Genomic DNA, 22,599 nt, shown 5'->3' with positions numbered 1-22,599 from the left:
GCCAGTACCCAAAATTAAGACTAGGAATTAACTGGCACAAAGTCGAATACTGACCTAGCTATTTACCGATTGACATCATACAACATAATTTAAATTTCCAACGTTCCAGCTGTCATATACACAACACTCAGGATGGACTCATGATCTCTTGCTCAATGTCATTATACAGTCAACCAGAAACCACTGCAGAACTAAGGAACAAACCTGATTTCACTCAGACACCTTTACCCACTTACACACTGCAATATATATGCAGACGATTATACTGTTACAAATCAAACTTTTGAAATCTCTTCGTGACATGTCTGCTGCAAGTAGTGAAGAATCCAAAAATGAAACTCATTAACAGCAGCCACACTGACACCATGGTAGTTTTTAACTGGGAACATTTTGCTGAATAAAATGTCCCAAACAAGATCTGGTCTGTTGTACTACTAAATACCTCACAAAACCTTTTAAAAACATTTTAGCCACCTGCAGTGAAGTTAAACTTCAATTTGTTGTTGTTGGGGAGAGAACACAAGCTTCAAGCTGCTGTATATTGCCACATAAAAAAAACTGACAGCTAAATATTTGAAGAGAGCATTTTAGAGACATAAAAAACAAGAACTCAACGACAACCTCTGCCAACAGAAATGCAATGTAAATAAAACATGAATAATAATAATAAAAGAGACGGCAGCATAGTTTTTAAGGGTTTAATGGGTATACAGATTCATTAAAGGACGTGATAAACACATACAAAAATACCCTTTCAATACATTTTAGAAACAAACATCAAAATGATCTGTTTTGTTAAAGGTTTCCAAACAGCAAAACAATTTGTCTTGAACACTGGTGCAGATTTCTTCTGAAATAAAGATCTACCTGCTATGAATGCTATTAAAAAAAAAGTCACGTTACAAATATGCAAATATAAATAAAGTGGTAAGAAAACCTCAGGTGATAAAGAAAATGAATTTTTGGAAGAAAAAAAAACCTGCTCTGTACATTTATTTAGTTTTGGAAACTGATGCTGGAAAAACAAGTATGTTGACCATCAACATGTTCGGAGAAAGCGAGCACCTTGTGAGCGACACGCAAACGCCGAAATCCACCACAAAGATGCCCGTCTTCATGCCAAGAGAGGATTGAGGCCCACGGCGGGAATAAAGTGGTCTCCTGACTGACTCCAGGAGATGCCTTTTAAGAACCTCCACAGGAGGTGCAGAGGGTTAACACCCAAAACTAAAGGAACTCTCGCACTCCAACACAAACATCGATGCATGCACGCTCACAAACAATCCACCAGACATGCATGCATACCCACATACAAGCCACATAACGTCACACGTTTCAAGGATACGGACACACTCACAACTAGGACTTGGCTTCATCTGGATCAGGACAGCTGGACAAGCAGTGAGCTGCACGGAAAGACAAAGAAAAGAAAGAAGAAAAAAGAGACCACGGCGACAGATGGGGAGGAGTAAAAGCACTCAAATATTTTCATTTTAGCTCTCCTGACAGATTAGACGACTGAACACGGGGATAATTCTACTGTCTGACAATCTGCCAATCATAGAAATAAAACACTTTCCAACACTTCATTACGGACTGATTCTTCTGCGTGTCACATTTATCCTCCATCTGAGGGCTAAATCTGTAAGAAGTGTTTGCAGGTGAGCGTCTTACTCTAACGACATCGGTAAAGCAGGCGAGCCGTTCCTGCCGGTCTAAGTCAAATGACAGATGCAACAAGGACACAAGCTCCATACGATCATTACGGTCCCGCTGGTGTTCCAAAAGCTACGCGAGATGTGCACGCTTGTTCGTCATATGTAGAAAAGCTGTTCTAAAAGCTCCGGTTTTTACTGGCACCTGAGAATTACCACCACATCTTGGTGATTGCAACAGGTTCTGCTAAACCGGAACGCAAATACACACTGCAAGTCCATTTCTAACCTAGAGTCCCGCCTGGGTCGCCATGGTCCAAAGAGGTTGTGATGTCTTTAAAATTGAAGCAAACCCCCCGACAACTGCATCCAAACCTGTACAGTGTTTACAAAATATATTCAGGGATGGATATCTTTTTTTTTTTTTTTTTTTTTTTGGTCTTTTTTGGACAAGCAGTAGAGAAAAACTTTTTTTAAACTTTTCTTTTTAGATAAAACTACAATAGAATGGTCAAAAGACTAATCTTTTGCATTTTTTTTAAAGACAAAAAAAGTTATGTACATCAAGGTTTACTGTACAGAATTTCATTTTGGAGGAATAAAGCAAACAGCTTACACGAGAATTGTGCGCAACAAGTGACGATAAATGGGCTTTCTTAAAATATCTTAATGAAAAACGCATCATTTTCCCTCTGCATTTAAACACTGGGGGAGGAGTAAAAAACAAAAACCTTACTGCTTTAGTTCTCGTGTCAGATATTTCCATTGTGAATCCGTTAACTGGCCTCTGACGGAGGGCACGGACAGCGTCTGATATGGTTTCACCTATCCACGGATAAATCTGTAATCACTGCAGATTTGAGGCCACGCTTCAGTTGCTACTGCACACATGAATACGCGACCTGAACGCTCCTGTCTCTGTGTGAAGAAGTCATGTCCTCTGTGTTTATTGCAGCGATTCACCTCTGACTTTGCGAATCCAGTCTACAGCAGTCTCTTCAAGCTATGTGGATTCTAGCCTTCTCGGTTTCTTTCGGCCTCTTGGCCTGCTCCTCCAGAACGGGGGAGTGGGGCCGCTTGGAGGCAGCTCCGTTCAGCGAATCAATGCCTCGGCTGACTAACGTTGGGATGGAGCTGCCAACTGGGGGGACCACGTGTTTTGATGCCATATGTTCTACAGGAGAAAAAAAATAAAAACAATCTTAGTGATAAGCACCTCAGTGATGACAGTTACTGGGACTAAACAGACATTTACTTGAGCCAATGACCGGAATGGACATGCCCTTTTCTTCGCTGGCAGGAGGAGTATCAGTGGCGAGGGAGTCCTCAAACACTGGCGGCTTTGGAGGTGTGATGCTGCATGATGTTGAACGAGACACAAAAGAAAAAACAGAGTTCAACCATGTGCTTACCTCATGATCACTTAACCTGAAGATGCTGGAAATATGTTTCAAACTTACTTGTGGCGGTTGAGGGCCAGTTTGATGGAATTTTTCACAACACGACAGCTGTTGCTGGCTGGAAGAGGTGAGGAGGCGTCTGGCAGCTCCATACTGGGAAGCCTCTGAGGAAAGGATCAGAGACATCATCAAGCCACACACCGTGATGTGGTTCAGAAAAGCCTGTGTTTAATGAGCACCGATGGGAATAACGGTGACAAAATCATTTTTATTTTTCCAGTAACAGGTAATTAACTAATTATTGTTTCCATCGTTACAACGCCGTTACAGTTCCAGACAATAAAATGCGGTCATGTTATTATAATTAATCTCAGTCACAGCTGAGTTGCAAAGCTTTTTTCTTCATCTTTTCTTGGTGAGGGGAGCAGGGATGGGCGAGACAATGGCGTAGGTGAAGGTGATAGGCTGAGGAAGAGCAAAGTTTTGTGGTAAGTCAACCTACAGGCAGAGGTGGACAGGAATTCACACACAAATACAAACACATGCACAGTTGGTCGCACACACAAACGACCAAGACACACACAGAATTAGCGCTTTTCAACTTCAACTACAGACAGTACTTTCCCCTCAGGGAGATAAAAAATGTGTCTGATTGTTCTACTATAAAAACACAGTAATGATATCTACAACAATAAATTAAATGTGATATTTGAAAGAAGTCTTGTGTCACATTGTCCCACAACAACATTCAAATAATGTAATTAGCATACAATGTTTTCTATTAATTTTCTTCTATTGTGTCCATTTAATTCAAACATATTTAATATTCAGTTTTATTAAAAATAATTGAACATACAGTTGAATTTTAAAGTTCCATAAACTGGGTGGGGATGGATCCAAATTCTAAAAGTAACGGAATAATTACTTTCCCTAATAACTTGACTGGACACCTCTGACATGTACCGTGTATCTGCAAAGTATTCACAGCACTTCACTTTTCCACATTTTTCCATGTTACAGCCTTATTCCATAATGTGTGAAATTCATTTTATTGCCTCAGAGTTCTGCACACAAAACTCCATAACCATGTGAAAAAAGATTTTTTTTATTATTATTGTTTTGTTTTTTTTTGTTTTTTTTTTACAAATTAAAAAAAAAAAAACAACAACAACAACAAAATCACATGTACATAAGAATTCACAGCCTTTGCCATGAAGCTCAAAACTGAGCTCAGGTGCATCCTGTTTCAACTGATCATCCTTGAGATGTTTCTACAGTTTAATTGGAGTCCACCTGGAGTAAATTCAGTTGACTGGACATGATTTGGAAAAGCATACACCTGTCTACATATAAGGTTCCACAGGTGACAGTGCAGGTCAGAACACAAACCAAGAATGAAGTCAAAGGAACTGACTGTAGACCTCAGACAGGATTGTCTTGAGGCACAAATGTGAAGAAGGATACAGAAAAATTTCTGCTGCTTTGAAGGTCCCAATGAGCACAGTGGCCTCCATCATCTGTAAATGGAAGCAGTTCAGATCCACCAGGACTCTTCCTAGAGGTGGCCACCCGTCTAAACTGAGCGATCAGGGAGCAGAAGGGGCTTAGTCAGGGAGGTGACCAAGAACACGATGGTCACTCTGTCAGAGCTCAAGCATTCCTCTGTGGAGAGAGGAGAACTTTCCAGAAGGACAACCATCTCTGCAGCAATCCATCAATCAGGCCTGTATGGTAGAGTGGCCAGAGGGAAGACATTCCTGGAATTTGCCAGAAGACACCTGAAGAAGTCTCAGACCATGAGAAACAAAATTCTCTGTCTGTTGAGACTCAGATTGAACTCTTTGGTGTGAATGTCAGGCATCATGACTGGAGGAAGAATGGTGGTGGCAGCATCATGCTGTGGGGATGTTTTTCAGCGGCAGGAACTGGGAGACTAGTCAGGATTGAGGGTAAGATTAATGCAGCAATGTACAGAGACATCCTGGATGAAAACCTGCTCCAGAGCGCTCTTGACTTCAGACTGGGGTGACTTTTCATCTTTCAGCACGACAATGACCCTAAGCACACAGCCAAGATATCAAAGGAGTGGTTTCAGGACAACTCTGTGAATGTCCTTGAGTGGCCCAGGCAGAGCCCAGACCTGAATCTGACTGAACATCTCTGGAGAGATCTGAAAATGGCTGTGCACAGAGACTACCCATCCAACCTGATGATTCTTGAGAGGTGCTGCATAGAGGAATGGGCAAAACTGCCCAAAGATAGGTGCACCAAGCTTGTGACATCATTCCCAAGAAGACTTGAGGCTGTAATTACTGCCAAAGGCGCATCAACAAAGTATTGAGCAAGTGCTGTGAATACTTAAGTACATGTGATTCCTTATATATTTATTTTTAATGAAACTGTAAAAGTTAAAAAAAAAAGAAAAAAAAACTATATGTTGTCATTATGGGGTGTTGTGAGCATAATTTTTAGGGAAAAAACATGAAGTTACTCCATTTTAGAATAAAGCTGTATGGAAAAAGTGAAGTGCTACGAATACTTTCCGGTTGCATTGTATGGTGGTGTGTAGCCTTATTTGTTGTTTTGGGGCCTTACTGATGGCATTTCACTCTTCTCGTGATCCCTCACTGTTCAACAGATGCAGAATTCATTAAGTTTATATAATTTACTCAAGGCTACGCAAGCATTTTGTTTTAAATTGGTGTGGCATGTTCACTTGAGCAAACAGAATAATTCAATAAAAAAGGAGGTAAGAGGAATATTAAGAGAAACTGTTCTATTAAGAGAAAATGTTCTTCATTGAGGTGCCCTAAGACAGAAACGTACCTGTGTTCTTGAGGTATCTATGGTTGGAATGGGTTTTGCCTTGGATCCAGGAGAAGTAATCTAATGTGAAGAGGAACATTTTTTATTATTTATTTTTGCTCCAAGTTATACAGAAAATGAAGAGTGGTGAACTTACAATTTCTGATAAATCTCCACGCACACAGGAGTCAGACGTTGGTGGATATGGCTCCTTGAATGTGGCATCATCAGTGGGAACCACCTGCAACAAAACAAAGCTTTTCTCAAGTCACCAATCGATCCACTACTATGGTTTAAGGCACTTCTAATGTTAAATTTAGTTGCCATGTACCTGTGTCTCTTTGTGCCTTTTGCTCAGTTCTTCTTGTGTGGGTGAGTGCGGCCTCTTGGCAGGGGCAGCACTGGCTGAGTCCTCCATGCTGCTGGACTCCTCTCTGGGGGTGCTAGTACCGCTGGGCTTCGCTGGGCCACTCGGCACTGTGCTGGCTGAAGTGCTGGCTGGTGGAGAAGAAGGCCTTGCTTTGACTTGAGGCTCTGCAGAATATATGAGGAAAGAGACATGGACAGGTCACACACTACAATAAAATGAACATAATTTCTTGCTTTACATACACAAATATGAAGTTTTTTTTTTTTTCCATTTGCTGATATGTCAAATCAGCATTTTCACTATGTGCAATATGATTCTGTGAACTTGTGCTTATGATGAGCTATCAAACATGTTCAGGTTCCAGGTCCAGTTTCTATCAGAACTTTTTTTTGTAATTTTATGAGAATAAAGTAGTGCGATAAAAAACAAAAAAACAAAAAAAACCCTCAATATTACAAAAATAAATTTATAACGTTACGAGGAAAAAACTTGTAATATTACGAGAATAAAGTCATATTTTTATGAGAATAAAAATGAAAGAGGCGATTTTGGGAGCTACTAATCGCCGGAACTACATGCAAATTCTGTGTGGTTCCTCCTCCGGAAAAGCCATTTTCTTCCATATTCTTTTCAAAGCTCTGATATTAATGATAATGTGGTGCAGATGGGCCAAAAGATTAAGTATTTCCTAATTTGTAAAACCTATACTGAAGTACAACTTAAAGCGCTCCACAGATGTCATTTTGAGATGCAGAATTTTTCTGTAATAAAAATCCATCTTTATTTTCGTAAAATTACAAACTTCTTCTCATAATATTACAAATTTATTCTCGTAATATTATGACTTCATTCTCATAAAATTATGATTTTTTTTTCTCATAAAATTATGACTTTAAAACTCAATATGGTCCTAAAACGCCGTCATAGTTTTATGCAAGCCATGCACATCTGATCTGTGCAATTGCTGCCGTCATGCTGAACTATCTCCTTGGGAGAGAAAGTAAATATGTCTCAAGTCCTTAATAGTGAGGTTGAGTACGCTGATTTTTTTTTTTTTTTTGGCCATCTTTAGGACTCTGCTGCAGGGGTGCTGGCCAAGTGGTTACTTGGCTTGGTTTTCAGTGTGGAAGGTTCCAGGTTCATCCCTGCCACATTTCTCAACGTAAATATATCGCAATGTAACTGCGTTGGAGTTGCGTCAGGAAGGGAATTCGGTGTAAAACTTGTGCCAATTCAACATGCAGATCCACCCCAAATGAAAAACAAGGAGGCAGCCAAAGGGACTTACTTTTTAGGACTCTGCTGCAAGTATGCAGCTTTGAGGGTCAACAGAAGTTGTAAAAATGGAAAATTTGCTGGCAAATGAGCCCCCAGTTGCTGTGACCTCTTGTTGGAAATTATTTAGCATGTAAAATTTCAAGAATATCAAACAACTTTGCTAAAACCATTACAAATTTTGCCTGTACTTAATTATACTCATCCAAACTTTCCAGACAGAAAAATGTAAGAGTAGAAAAACTGGACTCACTTGAGCCAATGACAGGGATGGACATGCCCTCATCATTAGCAGCTGGTGCAGCACTGGACTCCACAGAACCATCAACAGAAGGAGTCTTAGGAGGGCTGCAACATACACAAATTCTAAACATTTACACTACCTATGAAATGAAATATTTGATTATGCAGAAGAAATTCTAGTCATTGCACATAATTCCTTACATAAAGAAACCTTAGAAAACATCCTTAAAATGTGTTAGACAAAAATACAAATAACACACCACTACAGCATGCATATTTAGTATGAAGAGAAAAAGGCCGAATCAAAAGTGCATTGTACCTGTCAACTGCCTCTGACACGGGCTTGGGGGGTTTACTGGTCGGTGAGCTAAATGGAGTCCCCGAGTCTGTGTCTCTGGAGCTGTCCAGATGACTGCTGTCCAAAGAGATCCTCTTAGAACTCCCACCATTAGAGCTACGGTTCAACTCCATGCTCTGGAATTCCCAAACCCGATAGACAAAACAGATTATGAGATATAGACAAAAAAAAAACAAACAAAACACATTTCTGTTGTGCACATGAAGATGGCTAACCCTCTTCTTCTTCTGCACCAGCTCAGGAGGAAGAAACTGATAGAGCTGCTTCTTCTTCACATGCGTTGCTTCAATCTTCATGCCATCCTTCAGCATGTTGATGTTGCTGGCTTGTCTGTATACTGCAGGTGACATATCACATTAACCTTTACCACATCACAACCTGAACACGCCAGTCAGTCAGCTTGATAAATATTGGAAAATTTATGTTTTAAATAGTTTTTTCAAAATTTTTTTTTCCCAGCATAGTGCACACTGAACAAGTGTTGCACAACCGAGTGAGTTGGTTTACAGCTTGACCTGTCATATATTCACACACACATCAACCTACTAATTTAGCTTTTTAACACCGTACATCACGTTTTGTGAGGACAACATTTCATTTCTTAATATACAGCTATTCCTGCATTTTGGGCCTGTAACACTTAAGACACTGGCATTGCGGATACCAAGCGACAAAGCTTTTCAGGTCTTATTTTGTCGCATTATTCCTGCAAACATGTCAGAAGGCGTCAAACAGTACAGAGTTGCAGTTGCATTTTTCATTTCAAAATTCCACACACTTCTCTATTGGTGACAGGCCAAGACTGCAGGCAGGCCAGTCCGTTATGGTTTTGAGTTGTCTTGCAGAAAAACACATGGACCTGACTGGAAAAGATGTGATCTTGAAGGCAGCACATTACTCTAAAAGCTCAATGTACTTTTCTACATTAATTCTGGTTTTTGGACTTATTGCTGACAAGAGCCTGGATGGTCCTTTGCATCTTTGGTCTGGAGCACATTGTGTCCATCTCTTCTAAAGAAAAGATCTGGAATACAGTTCCATCTAAACACAATACACTTTTCCATTGTGTGATGGCCAAGCCCAGATGGCTCTGAGCCCAGAGCTGTCGATGTCACTGATGTACAAGGTTAACATAAGGCTTCTTTTATGTACAGGAACGTTTTAAAGTGGTATCTGTGATTGTTACTCAGTATTGTAGTGGTTGACCAAGGTTTCCCAAAGTCATCCCTTGCCCATATAGTTACATCAGTATTGATAAATACTGATGTAACTATATGGCAATATCCTCTTGGCAATATGGGAATACCCTCTTGATGCAGTGCCATCTGAGGGATCGGTGATCACGGGTGTTTGTCTTAAGCCTGGTTCACACTACAGGATTTTAAAATTATCTTTAGGTTTCTAAAACCTGAGAGACCACACACGTGAAGATAAAAAAAATCATAGCTCTAACAGGTTTCATCATAGTGTGTGGTGTTCAGCCACACGGTAAGGACAACACCACCACACACGAACAGATTTCACACACGAGCATTCCCAGCTCAGACAGGAAATCTCGCAAAATCTCTTGAGATTAAACGCGACTTCAGAGTAAACAAACTGAGATACTTTGTGGACTATTTAAAACAGAGGGAAAAACACAATACAAAAAGAAAAGGCATTCTTTAAAAGTAGTGGAGACAGCGTGACCACCGGACTTTCTGGTAAGTCAGAACAGCTGTTTTGATTTTATTTTCCGCTCCCTATGTCCGTCACCTTGCTTTCTGATTGGCTGCACATCACATTCAGCAGGCTGCCTGCTTGTTTTGGTCGGAGGACAAAACACACACTGCGATATCGGGCCAAAAAATCCAACATGTTGAATATCCCCGATTTGCGATCGGACCGCTCCTGACGTCCTTCCGAGTAGATCAGAATGCTCTTAACACACCACACATGGCAGGAATATCTGATAAGATTATCGTTGGCGTCATCACGATTGTCGCGGCGTCCTTAAGATTATCAGAAGGGGAAGATCGGGTCCCATATCGGCCTAATTATCCTGCTGTGTGAACCAGGCCTTAGGTTTGCACTTTTGCTCTTCATGCACTGAATTTCCTGCAGATTCCTTGAATTGTTTAATGATATTCACAGTGCAGGGAGAAATATGCAAATCCCTTCCAATCTTCCCTTGAGGAAGATCGTTTTAAACATTTCTACAATTTTTTCACATATTTGTTGACAAACTGGAGATCCTCTGCCCATCTTTTAGCAAGACTCAGCCTTTGGTAGAAACTACTTTTGTACCAAATCACAATTACAATAACCTGTTGACATCACCCATTTGAAATATCATTATTTATTACCTCATTAATAGCCATAAATTACCCATCCCAACCTTTTTTGGAATGTGTCACAGGCCTGAAACACAGGAATGGATCTATAGTAGAATATTAAATGACACTGACCACACATGAAATATGCAATGAAATGGGTTTTTTGTTGTTTTTAAATTTGCATTTTCCATATCCCAGCTTTTTAATAAATAAATAAAACAAGTAAATAAAAATGAGTTCCAAGCAAGCCTTTCAGTTTCAAATTGATGGTATTTAGATGAAAATTCAGTGAAAGAATTACAGCATTTTAAAATAACGGCTACTCCTTTTCAATATATCAAAAGTAATTGGACAAAACCATCACTTTTAATAGTAAGCTTTATTATTTTGTTGAAAATCTTCTGCAGCAACTGCCTGAAGTCAGGAACCAGAGATCACACACTTTCTGCTTCAGTGCTGTTTCAGTCATCTTCAGTTTCTGTTTACATTTGTGACATTAAGTCTTCAGTTTTGCCTACATAAAAAAAATCCTTAAGCGGTTTATGAGAAAATACCAGTGTCTGTGAAGGACTGGATATCATATGTCAAGTCGATGTTTACGCTCTCTGCGTTCTCCACTTTCTTAAATATGATCCCGATAAACCACATGGACACAAAGTCATTCCTGTTGAAAAATATAGAAGAAAAAACAAAGTGTGTTTATTATTCCATCATTAGCTCATTATTGCAGAAATGGCACAGTGGGTCACTAAGGCAAGCCATGGTTTCAGTCGATTCCCCAACAAAGGCATTAAACTCAGCATCAAAACAGTGACCTGCAGAACTGTCTTCCTGAGCAACCTACTGTACTGCTGCAAATCCTGGACAATTAATCATTATCACATCCAACTGCTAGAGCAGTACCACCAGGAACGTCTGAGGAAAATCATAACCATAGCATAGCGAGACGAGGCCTCCAACTTGGAGGCCCTGAAGGGATCTGGAGTTCCCAGCACAAAAAGCTTAAGCCAAGAGCCAGTTGCGCTGTGCAGGGCGTGTTTTCCATATGGAAGACTCCAAGATAACAAAGGTGCTGTTATACTGTATGGTCAACTGAAAGAGGGTCATTATAACCCTGGAAGACTGTGAAAATGCTTCAAAGACACACTAAAGATAAGTCTTGAAGCCTTTATATTGATAGTGCTACTTGCAAAGCATATGCTCTTGAATGACTACACTAGAAGCAAGCCTTCTAACACAAGAAAACACCAGCTATCAAGGAAAACAAAACAGTGCAAGCAAGGTGCACCTCTCCGAGAAGTCTTCCTGTGCAACATCTTGGAGAAATCCTGTGCCTCAAGAATTGGTCTCTACTCCCACAAAAGCGCTCATTCCAACAAGTAGCCTGTCTGCCTACTCATCAGTCAGCCCAACGGAAGAATTCACCACTGTTAGCTTTTATATCATTTATGCTGGTCATAGACCAGAGTAATAAGAATGTGCGGAACTGACTTGACAGAGTCTTTAAGGCTTTTAATACTGTACATCAGTGGTGTCCAAAGTGTTCCAGAAAGGGTCAAGAGGGTGCAGGTTTTCTTTGCAACCACTGACTCCAGCAAGTGATTTCAATGATTAACATCACTTTGAGCAGATGGGATGAGTTCATCAGTGAAATCACCTGCTGGAGTCTGTGGCTGCAAAGAAAACCTGCACCCTCTTGGCCTTTCTGGAATACACAACAACCATGACCAGCATGGATGTTGTGTTTGGTTAATATTGATCCAAAGTACTATCAAGGTTGAATTCAAATTATTACATGTACCTTCTTAATAAAGAACTCTGTAAAATAGTTCCTTTATGACTCATACTCGCGGGTTAAAATGATTGAACTTAGAAACACTAGAGGTGGAGTACTTTCACATTTTGAATGCCAAGGACAAATCTGAACTCACTCATTGCGGTTCTCTTTAGATCCAGGGAAGGACTGGGGGTTCACATGAGCCAGGGTAATGTATTCATTTCTCTCCAGGTTTCCCACCAAAACACGGATCTTTGACTCCACCAGACCAATCCTGAAAGAAATACCAAAGACATATTCATAAAGGCATATACATATAAATAATGCAACAAACTGCCCTTCAGTATATGAAATCATGTGACTTTTTTGCCAATGTGTGTAGCTCCTGACACAAACCAATTTACAGGAACAAATTAAACCTGGAAAATTCCAGAAATATAGATGGGAAATACTTTTAAAAGCTTCTGAACTAACTGGCATAGTCAGAGATTAACTGGGGAACCTTGAGCTGAATTTAAGGGCCTAACTGATGAACTAGTGGTTTTTGTTTCTAAAGCACTGAGGTAGGGAGGTGAGGATCCAAACAATTAAACCAAGGCATCCAGAGCAAAGTTTTGCAACTTTGCAAGTCAGGGATCTCCTTAGGAGTAATGTTGAAAAGATTCATGAGTCCATAAACAATTGTTGAGATAAAGTAAGTCCCTTCGGCTTCTCCCCTTTTTCACTTGAGGTTGCCACAGTAGATTATGGATGGATCTTCAGTTGAAAATGGCACAAGTTTTACACTGGATGGCCTTTCTGACATAACTCCACATTACATGGAGAAGGTAGAGAATATTATAGAAAAATATAAGCTTTGCATTATACAGACGTTACACTGGGGTAGAAAGCCCAACTTCAGGGCCACAATTATGAAAATGATGAAGGGGATGATGGCAATATTCCACCTTTAAGAGAACACTCCATCACCATGACCCAAGCTGTGGACAAGGAGGAAACCCTCCCAGCTCCTCATTGGCTGAGCACACCTGTCAGTTAACTATGGATGGAGAATAACAAAACATGTAGGAAAGGTGCTCTCCAGGAGTAGATTTGGGTAGCCCTGGATTAGTCCATAATTGACATAAGGCGAGACAAACTTTGGCAGTTGATCACTAGGATCAAGGAGATGCTGATGAAGTGCTTTTTAAATGTTGGACAATGTCACGTTTCTATCTGATGCCTCCAACTCAATTATCAGTTCCTGGATGAAGTTGAAATGTTTTCCAGCTAAACGAGAAGGACAGTTAAATTTCAGGAAGCTTCTGATCTTTGCCTGAATGACAGAGAACATGCAAAGACTTGTAGAGATGCTAAACTGTGCTGTGGATTACAATGAGTTTGACTTTTAGCCCATGTTCAAAAACACAATAAGGCCCTTAAACAGAACCACAGGTGCCCCAATAATTCCATTTAGTCATTCAGTAGCTTTTAAAAGGCCATCAGTTTCTTTGGTATCTTCAATGCTGCGTAAAGGAGCAGTCATCTTTGTGTTTGCAAACTGCAAAACAACTGAAGATATGAAATTGACTAATAACACTTGCAATTAGAATTTTAAAATAACTATACGGAAACAAAGAACCCATCTTTCCAGGCTATACGTTACATAAGCGTGTTAGCTGCATCTGTTGCACAGTGTTTGGGAAGGGAAAAGAAGCCAATGAGACACTGTCCCCATTTTGTGTAAATGTAATGGGACAATTGGCAGTTACAGTGGCAATGAAGTTAAAACACAAAACACTGTTTGCTTTTCATTTAGATGTTCATTGTTCAGTGCCTCAGGCATAGTCTCAGTGGCTTGCAGATGTGTTGAGTACATTTGGATTTCCTAGTTTGTTGAAAAATAAGGCTGGATTAGGGTTGGCAAAAAATATAAATACTGATTCCCCCTATATTGATTGATTTTGATAATTACCACGATATAATTTGATAATGCTGCCATTCTGAACCTCAAACCATTTTGTAATTTTGTGGCTTCTCACATTACAGAAACCAGACGCCAGCTATAATGTGCCCCTAATTTACTGAATCAGAGGTGGTAATAACTTTACAGCTTATATAGAGGAAACACTAGTGAGATAGGTTGTGCCCACGGTGCAAAAGATGTGAAACCAAAGGGACGTTTTTCCAGTTTAATGTGGCAATGGTGCGAGGCTTGTGCCCTTTCTAATCTATTAGAATTTTTCAAATTCAATTTATTTTTAATTTATATAGCACCAAATCACAACAAAGTTGCCTCAAGGCACTTCACACAAGGAAGGTCGAAACTTACAAACCCCTAGAGCAAGGACATAGGTGACAGTGGTAAGGAAAAACTCCCTCTGATGATGTGAGAAAGAAACCTCAAGAAGACCAGATTCAAAGGTGTAACCCTCTGCTTGGGCCATGCTAGCGACAATTTACAAAACACAAAACAATTTACAAAATGAATATACAGGAAATTTTGCCATTGCACAGGACGGGAGGGCTGCAGAAGTAGACACCACTCCCATCCCCAAACAGAGAGAAAAAACAGAATAAGGCATCAGAAAGACAACAAATACAGTATAATTTGCCAGCATTAAGCAACAAGAAAAACAGAAGAAATACTAAGGTTATTGCCGGCCACTAGCCCTAAGCTTCACTAAAAGACCCAGACTTTAGATAACATTGAGGCCTGCTGCATTTCCTAATTTAAAAGGGTAAAAAGCACAATATCATACTATGCCAGTGTGCTAACCATACAAAAGTGTTGTGTGTTCAGAAAAGCATCATGAAGAGGGGAGAAGGGGAAACAACAAAAATTAGTCCCTTTGGCCGCTCCCTTGTTTTCACTCGGGGTTGCCACAGCAGATTGAAGGTTGATCTGTTTGTTGATTTTACACAGTTTGCAACTCCACATTACATGAACAAATGTGGCAAGGGTGGGGTTTGAATCCGCACTGAAACCAAGCAAACTAACCACTTGGCCACCATCCCTGCCGAAACACCAAAAAATAAATGTAAAAATTAATTTTATTTATATACACTCAACAAAAATAGAAATGCAACACTTTTGGTTTTGCTCCCATTTTTTATGAGATGAACTCAAAGATCTAAAACTTTTTCCACATACACAATATCACCATTTCCCTCAAATATTGTTCACAAACACAAACCAGTCTAAATCTGTGATAGTGAGCACTTCTCCTTTGCTGAGATAATCCATCCCACCTCACAGATGTGCCATAACAAGATGCTGATTAGACACCATGATTAGTGCACAGGTGTGCCTTAGACTGTCCACAATAAAAACATTTTCAATATTCATTTTTAAAACATTATAGTTAGCCTATCTTAGCATAGCCATCATCTCTATTGTCCTACAACTGTCCCATACAGCGCAAACAAGTGGAGTGCCAAGTAGTATGCTATTTAAGAGTGTGGCCTTTCAGTTTGAGAGCATAATTTATTAATTTTGCTGAGTCTCGAAGACACAGCATATCCACCTCACTCTGAGCTTCTTGTTTTATGGTAGTTGTCATGCAGCTTAATGGTGCATTACAGTCACCTTCTGTTTTGGAATATGGATCAGACAGCAACTCATTCAGATTATATATAGGAGCAGCCTGTCATGCATGTAGACAGAGCTATCTTGAGGCTGTTGACAATATAGGGTTTTTTTTTTGTATACAAGCCACAAAATCTGCCAAAAAAGTTTAAACAAAACAAAAAGCATGACAGTCCAGAAAGTATGGTACACATCTTCACTTTCAAATTTGATGAGAATTGCAATATGTTAGTTGAGGAAAATTGACTTGGAAATCTTTTAGCCAAGGTCTATGTAAATCTGTGTCAGAACCACATATGATGTCAACTTGCAGACTTACTAGAAACCCAGTTCCATAACACTCACCATTCCAAGTGGTTTTCTTCTGTGGAAGCACTGGCAGTCAGAACAATGTAATGTCTACAACAAACAGATCATCAACAGACATACAGATAAAAAAAAGAATACAATAAAAAAATGAAACCTACTATTTCGCAGGAACAGGCTTTCTTGGCTACTCTTCCCTAACCCTCCCCCACAGCACTGAGCACAAGGAACAAGATTTGGAGCCTCACAACACTTAACAGCCACAAGTATGCAGATTCTTCTCTGGCCATGTTTTTGTTCAATTATTTTTAGCATCTAAATGTGACTTTTGAATACCCATCTGGAAAGTAGTAATGCTGTGGCTACAGAGCACTGCTCTTTTTAAAGAAGAGCAAGTGTTTCAAAGGGTGGGACTCGCATGCACTAAACATGCACAGGAAGAAACCTCACACACTGTACTTGCACATGCAGTCTGAACGAGAATGTAAATGGGAAAGAAAAGCTCAGAGGGATTGTTGCTTCATTCTTTGCACACGACACCAATAAATCTTTACATAGAGTAGTTGGATGCTATATTAATGTGTAAAACATCATTTACAACACCTTTTAAACATGCAGTTTCAAAGTTTCCAAATAACTGACATATTCAAGCACTACAAGCACAAAAGAATAACTGCCATTTATGTCAGTTACTCGGCGCAACCTTTGCCAATTCATGTTATGTTAGAAAATCTGGGGTGGAAGTAGACACTTACTTGTACTTTTGGAAAAAGTTTGGTGGCTCAAAAAGTTTGGACCACTCTGCTTTTCCCTGAAGAATTTCATCTGTGATGCTGAGACCTGTTCACATAAGACAGTAATATGACGCATATTAACGTTGATGACTACACAATCAAAATGATGAGAAACTAAAGGTGGCAGCACGGTGGATTAGTGGTTAGCACTGTTGCCTCACAGCCAGAAGGTCACAGGATCACTTCCTACCTGTGGCCTTTCTGTGTGGAATTTGCATGTTATCCCTGTGTTTGTGTGGGTTTCCTCTGAGTGCTCCAGTTTCCTCCCACATTTAGACATTTTTAGGTGAATTAGGGTAGGTGAATTGGAAACTTAACTGCCCAGGTCTCCCTTGCAAAAGAGATCTCGATCTCAACGGGACTAACCTGTTTAACAGTTTAAAATAAATAAATAAATAAAAAGGTACAGCTCTAAATTGTTGGTTTGAGGGGCATAAATATGTTTTGTTATCACTACCTTTCACAACCTAGCCAAATTGGTTTATGATATTTAGTAAAACTCACCTAAACAGTCATCGTAGAAACCGGATACTCACACTCACCAGACAAAAGCAAAAGTCCCAAAGCTTTTGTATGGTTTTCCATGTAATAAACATCGTATATATCGGATTTCGTATCACTGATTTTCGCTCACATCGGACAAAAGGTCCCTCCACCCCAATCACAATGTATTCCCAAAAGCCCCTTGCATGTACTGGACAGAGCAATTTTGGCACTGCCCAGTCACAACAGAGGTACGAAATTACGTTCAGCACTGACACTCACTGATTCAAGGAAAGAGGGTAGACTGTGTCGCCAACCAAACAGTCCCCCCTAAAAATCAGTCCGCCCTGCCTTCACCATGCATGTATCATTTCTGTGCGTCAGCAGCGCTTCACAGATTATCACCCGATTTCTGCTTAAAACTGCACTCCAGTCACCTATCTCAGCGACAGGTATCTGAAGCTTTTGTACAACAATCATTTCCACATAAATTCAGCATTATTTCGTAATAAAAGATGGGCGACTGATCAGACTGCGCCTATGTCATTTTGGAGCCTCAGTAGCGATTCACCAATTATAACCTCAATGCTGCTTAAAACGGCCTTGTTTCTGCTTTAAACTGACTTTAGAATGATTTAAGAGGTTTTCTTATCTGATGGTTAATAATCACATTGTTGCCTTTGATCACTTTAGGAGTAGGGCGTGAGACTCAGACACATATGCAGTGAAGGCAGGGCGGACCAATTTTTGGGGGCACCTAAAGGAGGCAGGCGATAATTATCAAAATGCTGATTGTTGCCTGCATTGTAATATGATGTTAAGTTTCACACATATCCCTTGGTGTGATGAATGAAAGACAACCGATTTCAGGCATGTGAAAGGCAAATGCAGAAAAATTCTTAAAATAGCCGGGGGTCAAGAGGGCCAAGGGTTTTAGGCATGCTAATGCTCCCCAGAACCATTTTCTGCAGGGAATTTGCAAGAGAGAGTCTTCTCCAAAACTGAAGAGGCAATAACAAATAAAAGGAACAGACTCAAGCCTAACATCCCTGAAATGATCTTGTTTTTAAATAAAAACCTTTGAATCCCCCAAATCCCCTCCATTTTGTGTAACTATAGTCATGACAGTCCATTAGTTGCACAAGCATTTCACAATTTCTATCTCTATTACATACAGTATTTTATGATGGCACAATCACATTATAACACAAGTATATTACTGTCTTTAAAGTAAAATGTAGTCAAAAATGTCAAGATGCACATAGAACCTTTTATTATTAATCATACATAACAGCACCTTACCGTTTTATCACATTTTGCCCTTTATTGTTCAATGCAAGTGCTATGTCAAAGATCAGCCACCAGATGTCACCATATTTATTGTATGCCTCAAAACAGCCATTTCAACACATTTGCTTCATATTGATTGGAGTGGTTCAAAATGCTTCAGATTCTCAGTCACTAATAATTAGCAATAAAATAAATCGGTGGCCACTATTAAGGCATGTGCATGGATAGACTTATAATCATGAATACTCTGACGTTGTGTTGCTAACCGTGACATAAGGTAACAACCAACACGTCCTTAGAAACAGAGAGCAGCTCACGTGGATGTCACAAAATGTCCAATCCCATGATGCCTGCTTCTCTGTCAATGTTCCTGGCATCCAAATCACCAGTTTTATCCACTTTCAATTATGTCCTTCCACAGAGTTTGACACATTTTTTTTTAAACTGTAGTTTGATGCCTTTACAGCGGTATGTAAAAGTTTGGGCACCCCTGATGATTTCCATGATTTTCCTTTATAAATCACTGGTTGTCTGCATCAGCAATTTCACTTAAATATATCATATAGCAGACAAACAGTGATATTTGACAAGTGAAATGAAGTTTATAGGATTTACAGAAAGTGTGCAATAATTCTTTAAAATAAAATTAGACAGGTGCATAAATTTGGGCACCCCAAAAGAAAAAAATACATCAATATTTAGTGGATCCTCCTTTTGCAGAAATAACAAATTAAAATTAAAATTTATTAATTTATATAGCTCCAACTCACGATGAAATCGTATCAAAGCGCTTCACACAACATAAAAAAAAAATGAATAAAAAATTTAAAACAATAAAAAGACTACCATAAAAGAATACAAGAACAAAAACACATAACACTAATGATAAAACAGGGAAAACAAATGAGTCTTTAAACGTGAGTTAAGTCTCCACAGTATCTGACTGCCGAATGTGTGCCGGGAGATCGTTCCACAGAGTTGGGGCACGGTAGGAGAAAGCTCTGTGACCAGCAGACTTTTTATTCACCCTGGGAAGACACAGAAGTCCTGCACCCTGAGAACGCAGGGCCCGAGCTGGTACATAGGGGCTTACCAGGTCAGCCAGATAGGGAGGTGCAAGTCCATGAACAATTTTATAAACTAATAACAGTACTTTAAAATCCGACCTTGCAGCAACTGGAAGCCAGTGCAGGGACGCCAAAACGGGCGTAATGTGGTCAAACTTTCTGCTTTGTGTCAAAAGTCTGGCAGCAGCATTTTGAACTAGTTGAAGACCCCTAATCCTGCACTGCGGTAAGCCAGAAAAACATTACAATAGTCCAATCTAGAAGAGACAAATGCATGAATCAAAGTCTCAGCATCAGACAGACAGGATGGGACGAATCTTCATTATATTTCGCAAATGGAAGAAAGCAGTCCTCGTAATGTTTCTAATGCGGAGATCAAAGGACAACGTAGGATCAAAAATTACACCAAGATTCCTTACTTTATCCGTATGATGTATAACACACGAACCTAAGCTAAGTGCTAGCTGATCAAATTGATGCTGATACCTCGCTGGACCAAGAACCATAACTTCAGTCTTATCAGAATTTAAAAGTAGGAAGTTACTAGACATCCAACTTCTTACTGATACAAGGTAATCTTCCAAAGATTTTAGGTAAATGAGATTACCAGCAGTTATTGGCATGTACAATTGAGTGTCTTCAGCACAGCAATGAAAAGGAATCCCAAAGCGCTGCAGTATATTCCCAAGGGGTGCTACATAAAGGGAAAAAAAGCAGGGGGTCTAAAACAGATCCCTGCGGAACCCCAAACTTCATGTCCCTACGATCAGAGGAGGTATCATTACACAATACACAGTAAGAACGACTGGATGCTTCCCATAGCTTCCAATGAGAGTCTAGATTCTGGTGAAAGATATTTGGACCATTCTTCTTTACAAAACATCTCAGGTTTGTTGATTTCCGAGCATGGACAGCCGCTTAAAATCACACCACAGCTTTTCAATAATACTGAAGTCTGGGGAGTCAGATGGCCATTCCAGAACGTTGTACTTGTTCCTCTGCATGGGTTGTTGTCTTGTTGAAAGATCCAGCCCCGGCGCAACTTCAACTTTGTCACTGATTCACTAACACTGTTCTCAACAATCTGCTAATACTGACTGGAATCCATGTGACCATCAACTTCAACAAGATTCCCAGGACCTGCACTGGTCACACAGCTGCACAGCATGATGGAACCACCTCCAAATTTTACTGTAGGTAGCAAGCGTTTTTCTTGGAATGCTGTGTTCTTTTTCAGCCATGCATACCGCCCATTATGTCCAAATAACTCAATTTTAGTTTGATCAGTCCACAGCACCTTATTCCAAAATGAAGCTGGCTTGTCCAAATGTGCTTTAGCATACCTCAAGTGACTCTGTTTGTGACGTGTACACAGAAAAGGCTTCCTCTGCATTACAGCATCATACAGCATCTCTTTGTCCAAAGTGCGCTGTATAATAGAACGATGCACAGAGACACTATCTGAAGCAAGATTATGTTGTAGATCTTTGGAGCAGGTCTGTGGGTTGACGATGACTGTTCTCACCATCCTTCGCTTCAGCTTATCTGAGATTTTTCTTGGCCTGCCACTTCAGGCCTTAACTAGTACTGTGCCTGCTGGCTTCCATTTCCTCACTATGTTCCTCACAGTGGAAACTGACAGCTGAAATCTCTGAGAAAGCTTTTTTTTTATCCTTCCCCTAAACCATGATGTTGAACAATCTTTGTTTTCAGGTCATTTGAGAGTTGTTTAGAGGCTCCCATGTTGCCACTCAGAAGAGATGCAAAGAGGAGAAACATTTGTAAATGGCCACCTTAAATACCCTTTCTCATGATTGGATTCATCTGTGTAAGGAGGTCACGGATCAGTAAGCTAACAAACCAATTTTGTGTTTCAATAATTAGTGCTAAATGTATTCAAATCAATAAAATGACAAGGCTGACAAAATTTATGCACCTGCCTAATTTTTGTTTAAGTAATTATTGCACACTTTCTGTAAATACCAGAAACTTCATTTCACTCCTCAAATATCAGTGTGTTCGTCTGTTATATGATAGATTTAACTGAAATTTCTGATCCAGACAACTCATCCATCCATCCATTTTCTTCTGCTTTATCCGGAGTTGGGTCGCGGGGGCAGCAGCTCAAGCAAAGCCGCCCAGACCTCCCGCTCAATTCCGAGCTGCTCCCGAGTGACCGAGCTCCTCACCCTATCTCTAAGGGAGCGCCCAGCCACCCTGCGGAGAAAACATCTCGGCCGCTTGTACTCGCTATCTCGTTCTTTCGGTCATGAGCCAAATCTCATGACCATAGGTGAGGATCGGAACGTAGATCGATCGGTAAATTGAGAGCTTTGCCCCCCTACTAAGCTCTCTCTTCACCACGACGGTCCGATACAGCAACCGCATCACTGCAGATGCTGCACCGATCTATAAAGGAAAATCATGGAAATTATCAGGGGTACCCAAACTTTTGTAAACAACTGCATAAAGCAAGTTTTGTTTTTTTGACCACAATATGACAATATCATTAGCTTTGTTTTTATTTACAAACATTTCACTTAAATCATGTAACTTCACTTTTTGACTACAACAAATTGTCCTTTAACATTAATTGTGTGTTTCTTAACAAACCTGACACTGCCAGACATCTCACTTAAATGTAACCTGTGGACTTCAGCACTACAAAATATACAACACCAGGAATTAAACTGAAACTGTCCATCAATAACTTTATGTCTGTGAGGACTTAAAGCCTTTTTGAAAACGTGAGGGGCAGATTCATTTTGATGAAAAGAACCTTCTCTGCTTTATTAGCTGTGATACTGTTTCTGCTTTTATCTACAACACTGAGCTAAACAGCCTTTCACTCTCCACACTATTTTTTAACTTTTAATTAAATACGTACTGGTAA

General features: G+C 39.9%; 1 protein-coding gene across 3 annotated transcripts in view; it reads right to left on the bottom strand.

Moving 5' to 3' along the window:
• Positions 1-682: 682 nt before the first annotated feature.
• Positions 683-22,599, bottom strand: part of papolg (poly(A) polymerase gamma) — a 54,255-nt gene continuing 32,338 nt past the window's right edge. Inside the window, exons 12-24 of one of the 3 annotated variants that reach the window (XM_034184559.1) lie at positions 16,828-16,912; positions 16,112-16,165; positions 12,353-12,472; positions 10,976-11,085; positions 8,322-8,443; positions 8,068-8,222; positions 7,759-7,853; positions 6,192-6,394; positions 6,018-6,101; positions 5,882-5,941; positions 3,116-3,219; positions 2,911-3,011; positions 683-2,829 (exon numbers count right to left, since the gene is read on the bottom strand). In XM_034184559.1, the coding sequence (XP_034040450.1) occupies positions 2,654-2,829; positions 2,911-3,011; positions 3,116-3,219; positions 5,882-5,941; positions 6,018-6,101; positions 6,192-6,394; positions 7,759-7,853; positions 8,068-8,222; positions 8,322-8,443; positions 10,976-11,085; positions 12,353-12,472; positions 16,112-16,165; positions 16,828-16,912 (1,469 nt within the window). In that variant the 3' untranslated portion in view covers positions 683-2,653. Of the gene's footprint in view, positions 2,830-2,910; positions 3,012-3,115; positions 3,220-5,881; positions 5,942-6,017; positions 6,102-6,191; positions 6,395-7,758; positions 7,854-8,067; positions 8,223-8,321; positions 8,444-10,975; positions 11,086-12,352; positions 12,473-16,111; positions 16,166-16,823; positions 16,913-22,599 lie in introns of those variants that run through there. The other 2 variants (XM_034184560.1, XM_034184561.1) reach the window with 2 other exon arrangements.

The sequence above is a fragment of the Thalassophryne amazonica genome, chromosome 13 (assembly GCF_902500255.1).
Source record: "Thalassophryne amazonica chromosome 13, fThaAma1.1, whole genome shotgun sequence".
In the NCBI taxonomy this organism is placed as follows: Eukaryota; Metazoa; Chordata; class Actinopteri; order Batrachoidiformes; family Batrachoididae; genus Thalassophryne; species Thalassophryne amazonica.
The sequence above is the reverse complement of the archived record's forward strand: the minus strand, read 5'-3'. Positions and strand labels throughout refer to the sequence as shown.